General features: G+C 38.5%; 1 protein-coding gene across 4 annotated transcripts in view; it reads right to left on the minus strand.

The window, feature by feature from the left end:
- OXR1 (oxidation resistance 1) overlaps nucleotides 1-18,462 on the minus strand; it is a 320,312-nt gene that overhangs the window by 5,550 nt on the left and 296,300 nt on the right. For 2 of the 4 annotated variants that reach the window (XM_075415688.1, XM_075415690.1), the window contains 3 exons: nucleotides 8,392-8,472; nucleotides 4,908-5,033; nucleotides 4,050-4,202 (listed from right to left, as the gene is read on the minus strand). In XM_075415688.1, coding sequence (XP_075271803.1) covers nucleotides 4,050-4,202; nucleotides 4,908-5,033; nucleotides 8,392-8,472 — 360 coding nt within the window. The remainder of the gene's footprint in view (nucleotides 1-4,049; nucleotides 4,203-4,907; nucleotides 5,034-8,391; nucleotides 8,473-18,462) is intronic. The other 2 variants (XM_075415689.1, XM_075415691.1) reach the window with 1 other exon arrangement.

Consider the following 18,462-nt stretch of genomic DNA (forward strand, 5'->3'; position numbering starts at 1 on the left):
TCTCTATCGGTAAAGGTTCGGAGAGGGATTTTTCTGTGCATGTTTTACTTCGTTTTGGCTAAAGGCTTCAATGACATCATTCATCATAAAATCAGGTCTTCCAACTGAACTTTACAAATCATTGGTTCATTGTCCTCCAAAGACAACCCACCAAATATCAAAGCATTAGATAACAGAAATTTGATTACCCTAACCCTCAAGTTTCTACTGAGTTGTTTAGCAACATAACATTCTTTCATGGTTTTATTTGGTTATTTCAGTGTCACAAAAACAGTTACCTCCAACCTTCCTGTATATTTTCTGCAACAATAGAATTTGAACTTCAAGCAAGTATTTAATTTTTACCTGATCTTTACTACCTGTTCCACTAACTGTAACTGTCAAGGTTAAAAATTAAAGATGAAAGTCGGAAAGAATATATAATTGCTGTAATCTATTCTGTCTATCGTTCAACTTCTGCAGAAACCAGTACTCCATTTTTTTGTTTCTTTTTTTCCTTTTTTTGTTACCTTTGCACATGTAGTCTCTAAAAAGCAGAATACATGAGACATTTTTTCCTTCTTGTGATTTCAAGTGTCTGAAGCAGTAGGCTAGACTTCAGAAACCTGGGTGTTAACTTTTCTGTCAAACATTTTCCAACCTTTGACTGTGCTTACTACATGCATGCAATTGAACTTAAATAGAGAATCTTTTAGGGTAAAGATGCATACCTAATTTAATTTTTAAAAAGTTTTATTCTTGGACAGAACAAAATGGGCTGCTGAAATATAACCACACAAATATTATCCAGCAACTTCACAGTAACGGGAAGCCACTGAATACTTCCAATTACTTCTTAGTTTATATGTAGCTTCAAATTCTCTTCAGACTGAGTCTCTGAATCCTAACTTCTTACAAGGGCTCAAGCTATTCTTTGAGCAACAGCTCTGGTAGCTACATTCAGGTAGCTAAGACATGTTTTAGTTCAGATCGTTACCCTCAGAGCTGACACTACATCTAGTAAGCAAATATAAGTAAAAAAACCCAAAGTGAATATAAGATTTCATTATCAAGTGACATTCCTTGAGAGGAATTAACCTTCAGTTAAAACATACAGAGTTGTGCCAATCCTAAACTATCCCAGTTCAGCCTCTACACAGGTATGAACTTTTCACACACCACTTATTTCACTGTTTGTCTCAGATCATGTCAGGGCTGTTATCTGTATACCAGCAAAACACAAAGCTAGTACATCCTAACCATATGGAAAACCTTACATGCTTTAATTGAGACTTTGAATTTTGCTTCATACACCAATACAGAAGTATTTTATTTCTAATTATAGAATAACTTAGGTTATAAGAAACCTCAGACGGTCTCTCATACAGTTACCTACTCAAAGGAAGACTAATTCTGAAGCTATATTAGGTTGACTCAGTCTTGTTCAGTTGAGCTTTGAGTACCTCCAGGAATCAGGATTCCACCACCTCTCTACGTACTTGTTCTATACGCTTCTACCAACAAAGCTGGGTCTTGAAAGATCACGTTGTTGGTATAAGTAACATTAAAAGAACCAATCTTTACAGCAAAAGAGCAATTTACTTCCCAACAGTTATTTAGTCCTTTAAGAAGTGACGTCAGTAGGGTTTCTGCATGAGATCAGATTGTTGTGGCTAGTTGTCAGGCTGGATACCTAAAATTCCTCAAGTTCTAGGCTCTGTGTTTCACACTTTTTTAGTGTATATAATACAATCTGAAGAATGACTTCTTATACAGCTAAACAGTCCTTGGGGTGATTAACTGCATTAATACCACTTCTAGACCACCACTTTAGTGACCCATGTTCAGGAATGACGTGTTCATTCCTTTTTAAATGACTGTCAAAGTAGACACCAGAGCTTGGCGTCTTCAACAGAAGCCCATACCAGTAGATGGCAGACAGTCTGTAACAGTTGTAATGTAGATATCTACAGATTTCTTGGGCATCTTTATTAGAGGATCTCTTAAAACTGATTACAGTAGGCAATTTAGGTGGCTTAAGATTCCAACTTTCAACTAGACAATGTTCAGTTTTTAAACAAATAAAGGTTTAGTTTGTGAGAGCTAAGTGTTCTGGCTGCTTTTTTTTTTTTTACAGCCCTTTAAGTAAAATTTCTCATTGATTTTCAAAAGAAATCAAAATGGGAGAAGATTTTTAAAAATACAGGATGAGGTTTAGCAGCCTTTAACGAACAATATTATGAAAAGTTACAAGGGACACTTGCTCCTTACTCAGCTTGTTGTCAACATCAGATAAAGGCTGTCTTCATAAACATGGACAAAGAACAGGGTCTCAGAGGAAGTAACCCAGGAAAGTAAGCTACCATTGTCTTATGTTTCGTGATTATAGATCCTTGCATCAAGAGGAGAAACACTCTAAACTGAATTTCCATAGTTTTTGAATGCAAAGATAGTGTAAAATTAATTTTCTGCTGTCAAATACAAAGACATTTCTTGTTAATAGCTTGAGACACAGAACTACTGAAAACACCACCCTCACTACACTGGTGAAGGACTGAGCACATAAAACTTGTCTGAACCCTTGAACCTTTCCTTCTGTAGCAGGCGTCGCTCGCTGAATACACATGGATTTCAGTCACTCTTGTGTGGAGCCTAGGTAAGATCTGCTGTACACTGTGAAAGACAGGTTCATTGGCTACTTGACCTGAAAGTCCATGGAACACTTTCAGACATGTTCCTGGGCATCAGCCTGTAAGTTGAGATTTGTCGTTTGTTTCACAAAAAAAAAAAATCATGACAGGTATCCGAATTCCCTGTTTTGGATGGGCAACCATGACCCTTTTTGAACATGCAAGTTGAGATATTCATATATGGACAGTCGTCTGAATATTTACAGCAAAAGAACAACACTACATGCTGGCGGCAAGACAGCCCTACCAGAAAACAGACATTTTCTTTCTGGGCTAGAAAATCAGGCACTAGGAAGCAGAAAGCTTAAAAATTAATCTTGAGAATCTAGTTAGGGCATCAGAGAAGGGAAGTTACCGAAGTACATTTGAAGAGGCTGATGGGTCTGTTGAGATTTCTGAAGTCTACTGAATAGTTTTCAACTTCAAGGTTAAAAAGTAAATGAAGAAAAATTCCCATTTAAAGAACTTTCTGGGAAAGAGTGCTTTACTAGCAGATATTTAGAAGGGATTATTCTTTTTAAGGGATCTCATAGGCAGGCAACACAAGGAAAAAACAAGTTGTGACTTGAATTAGAAAACATACCCTTCATTTACAGTTTTCAGACCCCCTGAATGATATGAGGTGATATGAGAGCCCACGCTTCCTGAAAATAAAAACAGTGGTTACCAAACTGGGACAGATAAGCGAAGTAAATGCTACAGATCTTGTAATGGTTCTGTCAGTTCTTCATGACAGTAGTATTTTGCTTCCACAAGAGAGCACAGAAGTTTCAAAAAGAAAGAATCCAAGTTTCATGTTGCTTGTAATGTTCACCTGTTACTAGAACACTCAAGAGAGGATGTTTGCTATTCATATGGTGAAATGTGATCCACTTTCTGGAATTCATACCCCAGTCAAAGGAGAACAGAGCACAACTACAGAGACTGAATGACAAAAATTCATGAAGCACCAAAGATACCACAGCCCTGGAACAGGAGAGAGATGTTGGCGGCAGCCAACAGAATGTACCTAGCAGCACTGGCTGCAGCTGGCAATGACATTCCAACTTAATAAGATCTTCCAGAATCAAAAAGTTTTAGAGACTATAATTCTAGTGCTTTAAGTGCATTAAAAAAAGTGTGTTAAAAGTGAATTCAGTAAGTGGGTATTATGAGACCCACACATCGTGACAGTGAGCTTTTATCATTAAAGTATTTCCTGGAAGCGTAGCGTGTCAGAGGATTGCTCGACAGTGAAACATGTTTTTAAAAGCCTCTGCATAACTACCAAGGGGAAAACCATCTTACCTGCCATGATGGATTGAAGTGTCAGCTATTCCTTTATACCCCTCAAACATTTTTCTTGATGGGTGCCCTACCTTTACGCAAACATTTTCCTACCTGTCCATCACTGTCCTTGATAACCAACAGCACAGGTGTGTCTAATCCCAGCATAGTTCGATACAAAGTCTTCAAGCTCATGCCATGCTTTGCAGTACTGTAGACAAGAGTCCATGGATATCCAATGGTCCGCGGTGGAAGAGACTTTGTGAGCTGTTCACAAGATAACAGCAACCGTCTTATTAAATACCGTTTTTTTTTTTACTATTGTTAAGAATATATTACATATAAATGAAAGCTGATTATGTCCTTCTGAGCTACTACAAGTCGCCTTAAAAGCTAGTTTAAAACTGCAGACCAACCCTGAAGTTTTACATGTATAGTTTATATCTATCCTAGCTCTCCCAGTGACCTGCAGAAGATGATGATTGACCAACTGAAGAACCTGTGTTTGGTCTCTAAAAGGTTTATCTAAAGACAGTAAATCCATGTAGTTATTCTTGCATAACAATACTATGTTTCAGTACTGGGGAACTAGATCACTGAGTCAACAGGTAACAAGCTGAAGGGTAACGGATGTTTGTTCTCCTGTTCCTGTGCCTTTGAACGTTATCAGCCTTGATCCAAACCTTCAATAAACACATTTATTCAGTTGACTTTGCACTGGAAATCAAGAACTGCAGTGAGAGCCAAGCTGTTTTCCAGGAAAAATAAAATAGCTGCAAAGACACAGACTAGTGTTGTCATAGTGTACTGAAAGTTATGATAAGAAAAAAGCACAACATTTTAGCTATGAACTGTGTTGTGCTTATGCATTTCGTATCATACAAGGTCCTTCTACTGGTGTGTTTTACACTATGATCATAGCACTTGTGACTCAATGTACAATACTAAAAAATGACATATGTAAGTTAATACCTTTTCAATTTGTTCTGGCTGTAGTAATTCACTGGGATCGCTAAGATTTGGTCGAAATGCTTCAGGCTCCAGGTCTGTTTTGATACTTGTTGCCTGTTTTGAACTGATATCTTCTCTTGTTGTTATCTACAAAGAAAACCACAAGAAAATAAGTATTCGCAATTCTATCAGCAGGAAAGATAAACTTTGCAGGTTTAAAATCATGCAGTTATTGTTTTGTCACTACGGAACTCCTTCAAAAATTAAGAAATCCATGTGATTTGATCTGACCAAGATTTCCACTGCTTCCAAAAGCAAGCTGTCACTCAACTATGTACTAATAATACATTACACAGACGCCTACTCAGAAGAAAGCTATGGTTTTATGCTAAAAAAACCCAGAATGAGTCCTCATACACAGCTGAAGGGCTTCAAATGCTTTTCAGAGGTCAGCTTAGACAGTGGTTGCATTTTAATACTAACATAGCACTTGCATTAAATGTAATTCAAAAACCCAGACAGAAATGGAACTGAAACTTCAACACAGACATCTCTCAATCATTTCTGCATCAATACTCTTTCAGAGTACTTGTGAAAGTTTTCAGACACACAGCAGACACGAGGAAAGACTGCAGTGAAGTATTTTGAGTAGCATCTGAATGGAGCCCTAGGAATATTGCTGCTCCAGAAGCGGATCCGGTGGAATACTTACAGGAATCAAAGAAGAACAAAGTGGAGGGGGAGGGGAAAGCAGCCTTAATACTTACAGCTTTGGGGTCTGGCAAAGATCCACTATGCATGAAGATCCTTCAGGAGTTTAAACTTACTGCCCCATACATCTACCCTATTGAGTTGTTGTAGATTATAATTTAGTGGAGGCAGCAGAAGGCCGCAGAACTCATCAGCTACCATAGTTCACAGCAGCTTCTCACCCCAGTCCACACTCACTGGCACTTTCACGCCAAAGTGCCATGCATTGAGAACTAGACTAGCTGAGACCCAAACAGGTCTCCTCCTATAAACCTTGCTGCAGGGATAGTTAAAACTTGCTGTGGGGACAGTGAAATCTGACAGAGGAGTAGGACAAAGTGAAGGAAGTTAGTAACCTACGCCACTGCAGCAAGACTTATTAACGTGTTGAGATATTTGCTAAAGAAAAAAGTCTAAACAAGAATGAGTACATCTGAATAATTTATCAGCTAAACTAAGTTTCAGTGAAAGTCAGACTGTCTAAATTGCTTAAAGCCTGAATCCTGAGAATTTCAAGAAAATACCTGCCAAAACCATCTGCCAAATCCAGAATAATAACCAGTGTTTGCTACATACCTCATACTCTAAATGTACTGGGTAACTACGGTATTTCACATAACACCACGATAAAATTTGCCAAGCTTTTGAAGAGAGCTTTCTTAGTTAACAAAAGAAAAAGCCAGACCAAAGAAAACTCTGCAATACAGGTAAGACATTTAAACGAATACAGCCCCAGAGCTGAAAAAAAATGACATTTTTCCTCTCCCTCAAGAACTACGAAAAAAGTTATCATCACCAACTCCTGTTACTTAAAAATATGTTTATAAAAGATCAAAGCAGATTCATACAATAACTTAATTACAATATTAATTCTTAACTCAAGAAAAAGCCTGCTTAAAGAAAGCTAGTATCTAGCAAGCAAAAGCTCAAGTCTTTTTTCAATGGAAGGTAAGAAGCATTTCCAATGTAAACTATGCATTAATTTCCATATCACAACCACAACAAAAAGTATATGCATTTATCCATACAGCTACAAAAAGATGACTTACAGACTGCATTACAGTGCTATCTATAAAACATGTTATTTGGTAATCCAACTCTTTTTCACATTAAATGCCTTTCATCCATCATACACGATTGCTTTAACTCCATAAAAGTTCAGAATTGCTCAAGTGTAGAGCAGAAAGCTTATTCCCTTTATTATTTTTAAATTCTGATTGAAGTGCACCATGCAAAACATGAATAATTTGGTTTGAAGTGGTGGTGGTGGGGTTGTGGGTTTTGGGTTTTTTTTTGTTTGTTTTCATTGACTGGATTTTTTTGCCTTTTTAGATTACTACAGTAAAGCAACTTTCTTCTAGGAAGAACACTTCTTTTGTAGAAGCAAAGACATGTGCTTGTTTAAAGTTATCTGTTTGACAGAACACAACGTAGTTTTGAAACCTGCAAATTTAATTCCCACTAAGCTTTGACAGAGCAGACTGACCAGCAGTCAGATTCCAGGGGCTTCCGAGGTTGTTAACTGCCAAGCACGCTACACCACAAACACTTAAATGGCCTCAGACAGTGTTTATAGGCTCTAGCCCATCACATCAGATTTTTCAGGTCAGCCTTAACCTCGAGTTTGGGCATTCCAGATGAAAGGTATCTGGAAAGAGCTCTTGCACTTCCAGGATATTAATACAAGGATTCTCCACCACCACTCGCCAGAAACAGAATTATTTTGTTCTCAAGTGGGAATGAAAATTTTTTATGCAAAATTTCCGACTCTCCCATAGAAGTAGGAGTGCAGCTTTCGGGTTCATGCTCATTATTGATTTATGTAACTGTCCTACTTACAAAACATTTTAAAACATTACTGATTATTAAATTAACAGAAATAAAAGAGCTAAGAAAATGTTTTCTTATTTGTAACCACAGAATTGGTGAAAAAAAGCCAAGATCAAAGTGAAAAAACAGAACTGAAACTTTTTACCATTTCAGCAGCCAATTACTGCAGGAAAACGAAATACTTTATGCTTCTAAGGAGTTCTAAGCTCTGCTTTCCATCAGTAAGTTAAGTATAAAGTACACAGCAGCTACCAATTTTATAACTGTCAGAGAACTAAGAAACACCTAAAGAGAATGCAAATAGCAGTTTAAGTCTGTATCAGTAAACCTCCAAAAATCCAAACCGAAGTACTTTTTTCAAAGTACTGTTTTTAGAACAGATAGTTCCATTACCAGCTCCATGTGTATGACCTTTGCGTGTCAAACAGCCTCATTTACCTGCTGGCATAACGAGAAAGATACTTACCTGTTCCACAGAAGCTGTGAAGCTTCATACTTGCCAAGTACCACAAGATTCTTGATGAAAGATTCCTATTACAAAATTAAACACTCGTGCAACAAGGTTTTGGATTCTTCACCTGGTTTGCATTCTTTTTAGGAAAGCTTCTAGCTAACACAACACACCAGTCTAAAGTGGAAGTTAAAACACATCACTCCAAGTCAAGCAGTACCGAGAACAGATGTTCAAAATTCTGACAGAAAATTCCTGTTTGAAAAAGTTGGAAGTAATAATTCCATCATAAAATTACTGATTCTGTCACAGCATCGCACAATTAAATACAAAACAAAGGAATTTTCTGCTAGATCCTTGTAGTGCTGTAGACAAGACAAACCCACTGAGTGTGGGACTTGCCCTAATCGAAGACACTACAAAGAAAGATGTTTTAGTATCTGGAGATGGGGTTTAGACTACTGAAGAGGGCACCTGGAGACGTCTGCAGAGTGTGCGCAGTTCTTCGCTATTTAGAGCATCGATCCTGCGGTGATACTCAGCCACTGACACTACCTGAATATGGAGACAGGAAGACAATAATTCCACTGACAGTTGAAGAAAAGTAAAAAGGTAAGAAAGAAAAAAGTGGAGGAGAGTAATGAAGGGAAAAATGTGCAATGATAACATACATGAAGTGCTAAGAGATGTTTGTTTCTGCAAGGACAATGTGCATGTAGGTGACTTTAGACATATGAGTAGACACAGCAAAATTATAAATTAAACACTAATGGCACTAGCAGTGTTCTATCTCACTGCTCTAGGATGAATATAGAACTGATATAGCAGTACATAAAGTTACCAATATCAGTATGCTAAATTACAAGTCAATCTGAGTTGCATGCCTTAACTCCAACTCTTCAGGCCGAAGTCCTCTCAAAACACTCTTTTACACCCAGATTAATGAATCCTGTGAACTTGGTTTGCTTTCCTGGATAAGGACTAGAAGCAACCTCAGGCTGTTCTCAGTAGGTTCTCACTCTTCTATCCGGCAGTGAAGACAGAGTTAAAGACAAGGCAACAGGACTAAAGTTTAATAACTCCTCAATACCACCTCAGAATATCTTTATCCTGGACTTTCTATTCACCTTCGAAGCTTCAGAAGCTGCTCATCTGTTAACACATTCACTCCAAATGGCACCTCACTTCAGCAGGAGGTGTACAGCCAGAAAGCTTCTAGTCAGAAAGCTCTAGAACATGCTGCTCTGGTGCAACAAGCTGACTAACATTTTAATGTAACTACAGCAAATAATGTGATTTTGAGAACAACTCAAAATCATCATTTGTATGAAAGCATCTTAAAACAGCTGGTGGAGATTAAATGGATGTCCCATGTAGTAAGAGTGTATTAAAAACTTCTCGAGCCTACCACAGTGCAAAGGAAGATAACCACAAGTCCAGCAGCTCCCCATCTACCTGCCCCTACTACAAGGAGTTTGGCCAGATACTCGCCACTGTCCTGAGTACAGAGCCCAGAGTCACGCATGACTGGCTCTTGAGCAGCGATGGTTCACTCTACCCATGCAACTGCAAGGCAAGGAAAAAGGAATACTTGTGACATCCAGTTTTATTAATGAATAATCAGTAGTTACTAGCACTCAGTTTATTTCCACTATTTTCTACTGTTCTCAAAAAATATCAAGAAAATTAATGTAAATTGTATTGGTTTGTGCATTCTCAGAGTCAAGCAGCTATATGCAAAGCTTTAACAACATTCCACTCAAGTGTCACAGCGCAGTTTTATCCTTTTATTTGCTATGAAAGTTCATTGCAAATTACAGTGTTCACACCAGCACCTTATGAATGGAATCCTGAAATGCAGTAATGTGAGGACCCTTTAGCCTTGTTGCTTCATTAAGCCCAGCCCCTACCACAAGAGGCAGTAGTTAACTCCAATGGGCCACAAAGGTGTGGTTACTTAAGGAGATTCTTGTGAAAAAAAAAAAAATCCCATCACCCCCAACACCATTAGATAGCTGCTGTTTCACATACTGGAATGTAGATAATTTTATAGGCAATGCTATCTTGCCTTCAACCCATCAAAGGCATCCTCTATCACCACCCTGCACCTGAGAACTGCTCATCAACCCTTTGCTCAGTGATCAAGCTCTGACGCTCCTGTTCATACGCCTGCGTCCTCAGAACAGCGTGCACAAGGTATTTTGATAAATATTTTACCCGAGGAAAACATGAATACTTATCCAAGTATGTACACAATAACAGCTCTCTGACATCCTGAACCTGTTGCACAGCATCACATTATGCCTTTACATCTGTTCTGTGAACAGAAGCCTGCATCGTGGGAGACCATTGGTATGCAACGACAGACATTATAAATAGCTTGACACTCTAGTACATGCTATCAACAGCAAAATTGAGGGCAAGGAATCCAACCTCTCAAATCCAGTGCTTCTTTTAAGTATACGGTCCATACTAAATTCTGTGAGTAAACCACAAGATGAACTTTCTCAAGGATATCCACTGAACTGGGCTTTAAATGAGTAGGTTAGGATACCTCAACAGTTCAGCTACCATACCTGACCTTCCACAAAATGCTTACAGTTTAAGTCAACATGCTTTATTTTCGCTTTGCAGTGGACAAGATCATGTACTTCCGGATTTTGTAGCTCATTTAATTATGAAGTCATGTATGTCTAAGCCTACCAGCAACTACCTTCTACCATGCAGGAACTGATCGAGATGTATCTTGAAAACAGCAAGCATTTTGTCCCTGCAAGGCTTGAGAAGACTGTTTTGAAATGTTAGCAGTACCATAAGTTTGAAGTTTATTCTGTTTTATAACCTGGTTTAATTCATAGTCTGCTTCTGCTGTTTCCTCTTCCATCAAGATTTCGTCATTTTCTTTCCTTGTAACCATATTAATCCTCTATTCTATTTCACCAAGCTAAACAAACCAGTGATTTTCTGGCCCCCCATGTCAGCTGTCTGTTCTCCTTATCATTCCAGCAGCTACATTCTACCTCATTCCACTTCAACCTTTCATTCTTAAACACTTCATCAGTTTTTCACATGGCATCAGAAATACCAAGATCTTTCATTCGTGAAAGACAAATGCAGTGTTGCATGCATCATACTGGACTGGGGTTTTCAGTACAGAACATTTCTTTGTAATAAGGTTCTTCCATTTTTGGGCAGGTAGCAGTGGATGCCATTTATCTGTATTTTGCCAAGGCTTTTGAGTCCATCTTATAGTAGCCTTACAATCAAATCAGTTATGTATCAAACGTGTGAAGGACAAGGCTGAAAAACTGGCTGGACCACTGGGCTCAAAGGGTTGATGTTACTGACGGTTAAGGGTTGGAACAGGCTTCCTCGGGAGGCTGCAGAATCTCCACCCTTGGAGGCTTCCAGAGTTTGACTGCGTAAGGTCCTGAGCCAACCTGGGCATGTTCCTACATTTAAGTCCTTAAGGTATAGGACAAGGCTTTCCAAATTCCGATACAGTCCATGTCCTTACACAGAAATTGCCCAAAATTGTAGTGATCTAACTATTCTGCCCAGGATTAAAGTGCAGGCCTACCTATACGAGTTTGCTACACACTTTATTTATTGCGGTCTCTTCACTATGCCATATCAGCATCCATTCCCCTTGATAACCAAAGCTACTTCTTGAGGACCACAAAGTGTTCCTGCAGGACCCTCTGTTCTCTCTAGTTATTTTCTGCTTCAAAAATAAGGCAGGAGAAAAGAACAGCTAAACCTCTTACGGTTAATCTGGGCACTGGTTAGGATAGACCAAAAAAAATACCATGTATAGCCAGGAGGTTAGCGTGCTTCAGGGCAAAAATGATCCTGCTTAGGGACTTAGCACAGTCTACCACAGAACAATTCCACAGGCTAATCAAGTTTGAAAGGACATGGGATATATACTTAGAGATCTACTACTACCTGCTCTATTCATAACAGCAACAATGATAAGAAAACATGGGAAGTCTCGCATGACTCTTGTAGCATTAATGCCTTTCAGCTTGACTCTCCACACCACATAGGTGAGTTAATCACTTTGCAGAACACACAACAGTTGTAGTATTTAATGCAGTACGTCAAACTGAGGGTTTGCACACTAATGATTCAACCAATCAAGAGGCTTAGGATCCTCCTTTTGGAGAAACTCTTATTTCTAAACCTTATTTTTCTGAAAGTACATCAGAGTACCTAACTCTTGCAACCTATGCTGGCATATGCAGTGAGCAAAACAGAAATCCGAATTCCTAATACGGAACTTTTTTGTCCTTCAACAATACACATAAAAATGCAGTTACAATCGTCTGTGAAGGACAGTTTGTCATGCAGATGGTGACACATCAGCCCTTTCAGCCACTGGTCATCTCAATCTGCTACATGCAGCTGTAAGCATAAAAACTGCTTACAGTAATGAGGCATTCCTCTGCCAGTTAAACACAGCCACGAGTGACCAATGCCCCCCCCAGCGGTGTTTGCTAACAGGGCAGTGTAACTGCTGTCCTCCAGCCAAGTACAGCTAAACTTTCAGAGTCAACAAGTAGCTGAAACTGTCTCCTTAGAAAAAGGGAGGGTCTTATCAGAGCTGAACAGCGCTTCTGAAAGATAAGAATGGAGAAAATGTTATGGTATATGCGGTTCACTTCAACTTAAGTTATCTGTACCCTCGTGATTAACTGTGAATATGAAATAAAAAACAAATACTAAGGAAGAGAACGTAGGCTGAATTATTCTACTTTGAATCTTAATATATCCATATAAAATCAGCTGAAATGCAAGCTTCATGAACATTATTTCTTGAGAACCAAAGAAAGTTTTCACCTTTAAGTTCCAAGATATTAAATCGAAAAAATAAATGCCAATGTACTTTTATGAGACCATTTACAAAGCTACTCCAAAATATCAGTCCATCTCTAGTTAATCAGTAAGTGGGGAGGGGGAAGAAAGTACCAAACCCTTCTAAGGGCTGTAAAGATCTTCCAGTGAAAATAAAAGGTGCATTTGTAAACTGAATGCTGTATATTAACGTTTTAAGAGAAAACACTCACTTTATTTTTCAGACAAATTTAGTTTCCTCCCAAAACACTTGAGAGAAAGCAGTATGGAAGAAGCAGTCTTCTCCCTCACAAATACAATTATTTGGGACATACTGATTACATACAATAATGCAGCAATACATGGGGTTTACCACATCAGATAAACAGTTAATAGGTATTATTCTGAAAAAACTAAGACTAATTTAATTTGATTAATTTTTAATAAGCATGACTGCAAAGAGAGATTTTTCTGTCTTGTGTGATTTTCAGCCAGTTTAGCTCCCTGTCACTCTACTGCTGACAAGGTAGGGAAGGTACAAGAGCTAGCCATTTTAAGCACAGGGACCAGAGAATCCCAGCAGTCCCCTGAATTTGCTGGCACTGTGGTTCCTTCTTTCAATGCCTTTAAAACTGGCCATCTTGGAACTGCTCTGCAGACCAAGGTGTTTTCCAGAGCAGGGGCAGAAGAGCTGAGTTACAGGACAGCAACATCCTCCCTGTGATCAGTATTGTCCCCACAGCTTTGGGGGATGGACTGTTCAGTATCTGTCTCAAAGTGCTCTAAGCCCACAGCAACTTTACCAAGCCATAATTAACGTATACTGAAGATAAATTAAAATATCTGCAATACCCGATTCAATAAATCAGAAGGCAGCTATCAAAGCCTGCAGCACACAGAAAGCCTTACATGGAGTCTGGAAGCCTTTATAAAAATCTATTTTTCCAAGATATGCAAGATCACTAATTTGAGAGATATGGTAAGGTCAGCAAGAGGACTAAATTTAAAATGGGCAAATGTTAAACAAAGTTTAGGATGTTTGTGCAAAGAATTAAGAATTAGGTTTAAGAAAATTACTTTCTTAAAGAGACAAGTCAGGCCAGTTGAGTAAGTTCGTCCAAAGAAAAAAAAAAGAAGAGCTGTAGCAGCATCAGCAATAAGCCCCAGGTCTCTTGCAAAACCATTTGAGGAAGCTTCAGCACTAGCAAGCAGAGACACCAGAGGTTCAGTTGCTGAAGCCACAGCACCTGGTGCCTGAGCTCAAGCTGCCGCTGCCGGAGAAGGCAGGCTGAGCAAGGTTACATCTCAGTCTGGATGTACTCTCAGGTCTGACAAGAAAGTGCTATATATGTTGAGAAGCAGGTAACTGAATCACAGCCCAGTATGGAAGTGCTTGTCTCAGTTTAATCAGAAAAGGATCAACTACGAGTTACAGAGACCATTGAAAACAAACAGAGAAAATACAAGCCTCTACTACTCATTTGTTTTCTTTCAACTTGCAATCAACCTTTTCAAAAGTTCATCTGCTACTCCACTTCATCTGCATTTGTAATGAGGACTAATATTTCACATTTATTAAAAGTGTAATCAATATAACACCTAATAATTAAACAATCTAGTCAAGGTACAATGCATAAAACCCTAATTATCTAGGGCAGCTGGTATGGCCAATATCTGCTATCTGCCATCAAGGAAAGGTTTCAGTCTTAGCGATCACTAAGAAAATAGTGAATTGTGCTTTGATTTTTTATTTTTAAAGAGACTCAGACTGCCAGTTCTATATATTACTCTAAACAAAACTCAGTATGGAAAGCTGACTTTAAAACAGTCTTTGTAGCAGTAACGGAGCACTGGAACAGGCTGTGGAGTCTCCTTCTCTGGAGATATTCAAGACCCGCCTGGACAAGGTCCTGTGCAGCCTGCTGTAGGTGACCCTGCTTCGGCAGGGGGTTGGACTAGATGACCCACAGAGGTCCCTTCCAACCCCTACTATTCTGTGATTACTGGACTGATGCATCCTTGCAGTCCTGACATTCAAAGGGATGAAGTACTAAATTCTCATCTTTCACATGTAACCCTCTATTATTGGATCTCCACAACAGCCAAAGAACTACAGCCATTAGCTTACCAACTACAGGTAACCAATAAATCAAGGACCTCAGAAGTTGTGCAAGTCTCATATCACTCAAGTTACTGAAACCAACACCACTTTAATTCCCTTTGCACAATATCTGAAGAATATAAAAGCCAAAGATAAGGTTTTGTTGGTTTTGTCCCCTTTGGCTACTGTGCCGCCTATCAAAGCTCTGCAAAGCATTCAGACAAGCAGTCCCAAAAAAGGCAATCCACCTTTTGTTCTTATGCACTGTCTGATGTCTTTTGTCTAAAGTGCTTTGACAGAAAGAATGGTTGCCTGCATTTTTGACATTCTAGAAACTTACTGGCATCTCTTATGTTGCAGTACAATAGAGAGACACAGTAAATATCAAACTGATTTATTAAAAAAACGGGAAGCCAACATTACCGGCTTTTTGAAGGGCGAGCATAATGCCTTGGTTAGTCACCAAAATTTTGTTGTCTTATTGTAGGGGTTTGATGCTTTCCTAGAGATGTTCAGCCCAAATTTACTCTATCACCACAAACAAAGGCCTTTCAGGTAAACAATCCAGGGTGACTTACTTGCTTCAGGCAAGCATTCTTGTTGTATTACAATGCTCCATTTGGTCCAGCAACTGTGTTATTTCATGTCAGATGGGTTTTCATCCCAATTTCAGAACAATTACTTATGAAACATTTAGTCAAAAATCTGTACCTCAATACATGCTGTCACTCTCTTTAACACGCTTCCCATTTTGTCTTGCATAAAGCAGAAGCAATGGTACCAATACTCCTTCCCTCTTTTCTGTAAGAAGGTTGTACTTACACATTAGCTTTGTGATCATTCACTGAAGGAAAAAAAAAACACCTCAAGAATAGAGCATATCTTGTCGACATAGCAACATTTTAAAAATATTCCCATCTATAGATACTTCCATTCTCCTTTTTCTGATTTGACTTGTTTTACACATTAAAATAACTTGTTCTCTACCCCTCTCACAGCAAAGAAGATTCTCATACAGTATCAGTTCAACCTCTAAGAGCTGAGCACAGCTGGACTCTCGCTAAAACAAAGTGTTGGTCCTAAGGGAAATAATTATAACAAGGGATACTACTACTTTAAGTGGCTAGGCAAGATATATCTACATATACAGATATACATTAAAGAACACATTCTTAGTAAACTTCAGGTATCTTCTACACTGCTACAGGGTATGCTCAAATTACATTTGAGTTAATTTAGGAATTACATCTCCATTCTATATTCCATTGCCAGAGGAAAATTAAGAGCTTATTATTTCAAAGATATTTTGTTAGTTGAAAAAAAAAAAAAACAACACATTTACAGAACCAGTTGTTCCCACATGACGATTTCATATTCTGCAAGTAACCTGGCTATAAATACAGATCAAAATAAAAAAAAAAGCCAACGGCACCTCTAAAAGAAGTATGCAGCAAAACCCAGAGATCTGTAACTCTTAAAAAGATGGTACAAAGTCTGTTTCAGGCAGAGTCTGAATGAAAAATATCTTCCAGACCTATCACCTGGTAAAAGCACAACAAAGGTATCGTCAAGATCACTTCCTCCCTATACCCAAGGTGTTACTGTTTTGCAAGTCTCACTGAGAACCATTTCCTTTACACACCACTACAAACTTAAGTCTTTTTTTGGGAAAACACCACTGAAAAAACACCACAGCTACATTAATAATTCTTAAACTATGAAAACAGCGGTATTGGTCCCCCTCTTCCTTATAAATATGAGAGCAGGACTATAGCGTATTCATCTCCATCAATTTAGAAGTACTATCAGACCTTCAGATCGCTGGAGGACTTCTGAGAAGGTATAATCAAATGGTAACTCGGGAGATTTACACTTGCCTAAAAATGCCAATGCAAACCACTGTTCATAGTATTTAGCAATAAATCACATTGCTGTTGAACAAATGCATTGCTCCAAAAAAAAAACAAAACAAAACAAACTAAAACTGCTGAACCTCTTAATGCTGAGCGTAGTTTCTCTTATCTAATGCCAATGAAATACCAGCAATAAGGTTATGCACCCAAAAGTGATGAAAATTTGTGACTTAGCATCTTGTTTGCACATTCAAAATTTAAACTTCCAGAAACTGCCTCTGCACCACATTATAAGAATGCAATAACAGAAATGAACGTACTACACTGAAAACTACCAGAGCTTAATTATGATTAACTGGCTGGTGCTTTCTTCCCTTCTTCCCATACCAGAGAAGAGACACATCCCTTCTAAAAATAAAATGAGACTGAAAACCCAACCAAATAAATAGAACAATCCATCCAGTCTCTTTGCAAGCATTCTCTGTACCTGCTAGCAGCTCCAGGCACGGGCAGAGCCCCACGACGCTGACAGCGGAGTTTGCCAGACGCACACATTTGACTGACGTGACGTGGAACAAATGAACGAGCGCGCAGCTCGGGGATGGATCGCAAGTGATGACGGTACAGAAGAAAGGTTTCCTGTATTCAAGTGTGGTTGCAGAGCACCATTTTTTTTAAAAGGCTAAACTATTTAAAGATACAGAACAACTTCATTTTTCTTATTCAATACTGAAGAACACCAAAAAAAAAATCCCCCAGGAATTGCCTGCAATATTCTGTTAGACTGCAAGTGTTCGTAAACAAGTTCTAATGGTAACTAATTTGCACTTGACATTAAAATAATAGTTTGTCTTCCTTATGTTGACAACTGTATACAGACCCTGTCAGTTCGTTCTTAAAGTCCAGAACCAGTTAAAAAAAGTGGTCAGTGAAGTCTTTTTAAAAAATATTTAAAAAAAATATTCTGTTTAAAAGAGCTTTTGAAGCATTCAGGAACTGTTTGCCTCGTAGCATTTTCAGTTTTGTAAGCTCCAAGAGAAAAATGAATCCTTTTGTCTACAAGCTAAAGTTGCTGTACGGGTTAAATACTCGTCCCAGCAATAAAGTGTTTCTGGAATCATGATTTGATTTTTTCTTAAGGAAGGATGTTTATTTTAACAGGTGTGTGCAACAGTAATATGCACAGCAACCCTTTGAGAATTTTCTTGTTGAAGCACTTGAAGGCTTCCCCCCCCTTCCCCTAAAACGATCCAGTGCTCCGAGTCCTGGGTAAACATATTAAAGAGGCCAGGGCATCAGCAGGCAGCACCGCAACAACATTAAAACACTGCTCACTCCTGCAGTTGCAGTGGAATCTAAAAGCCAAGATGTCCAAGCAGAGAAAACCAGTACCAGAACTTGTGTTTAACTATACGGGAGACTGTGCACTGGAAAGCCTCACCTTGCATGAGTATCTAACTCCACGTAATTCAAATGGATAAAATGTTTTTCTTTTCAGTAAAAGCTTTCTCAGGAGCTGGTAACTCTAAAAATCAATTTGTTCTAACTTACGAGAATTATTAAGGTGGCAAGTAAAAGCACGTTTATCACTGGGACATTGAAAGCCAGGATTTAGGAAACTCAAATATAAAATGATACACTAGATACACAGTCAAATGGTGTAAGATTCAAACAACAAACCATGTGCTCATTTATCTGATTTTTTAAAAAATAATAAGCAAGCTAATATTGAGGTAAGACAAGAACAAAAAAATG

The sequence above is a fragment of the Opisthocomus hoazin genome, chromosome 3 (assembly GCF_030867145.1).
Source record: "Opisthocomus hoazin isolate bOpiHoa1 chromosome 3, bOpiHoa1.hap1, whole genome shotgun sequence".
NCBI classification, from domain to species: Eukaryota; Metazoa; Chordata; class Aves; order Opisthocomiformes; family Opisthocomidae; genus Opisthocomus; species Opisthocomus hoazin.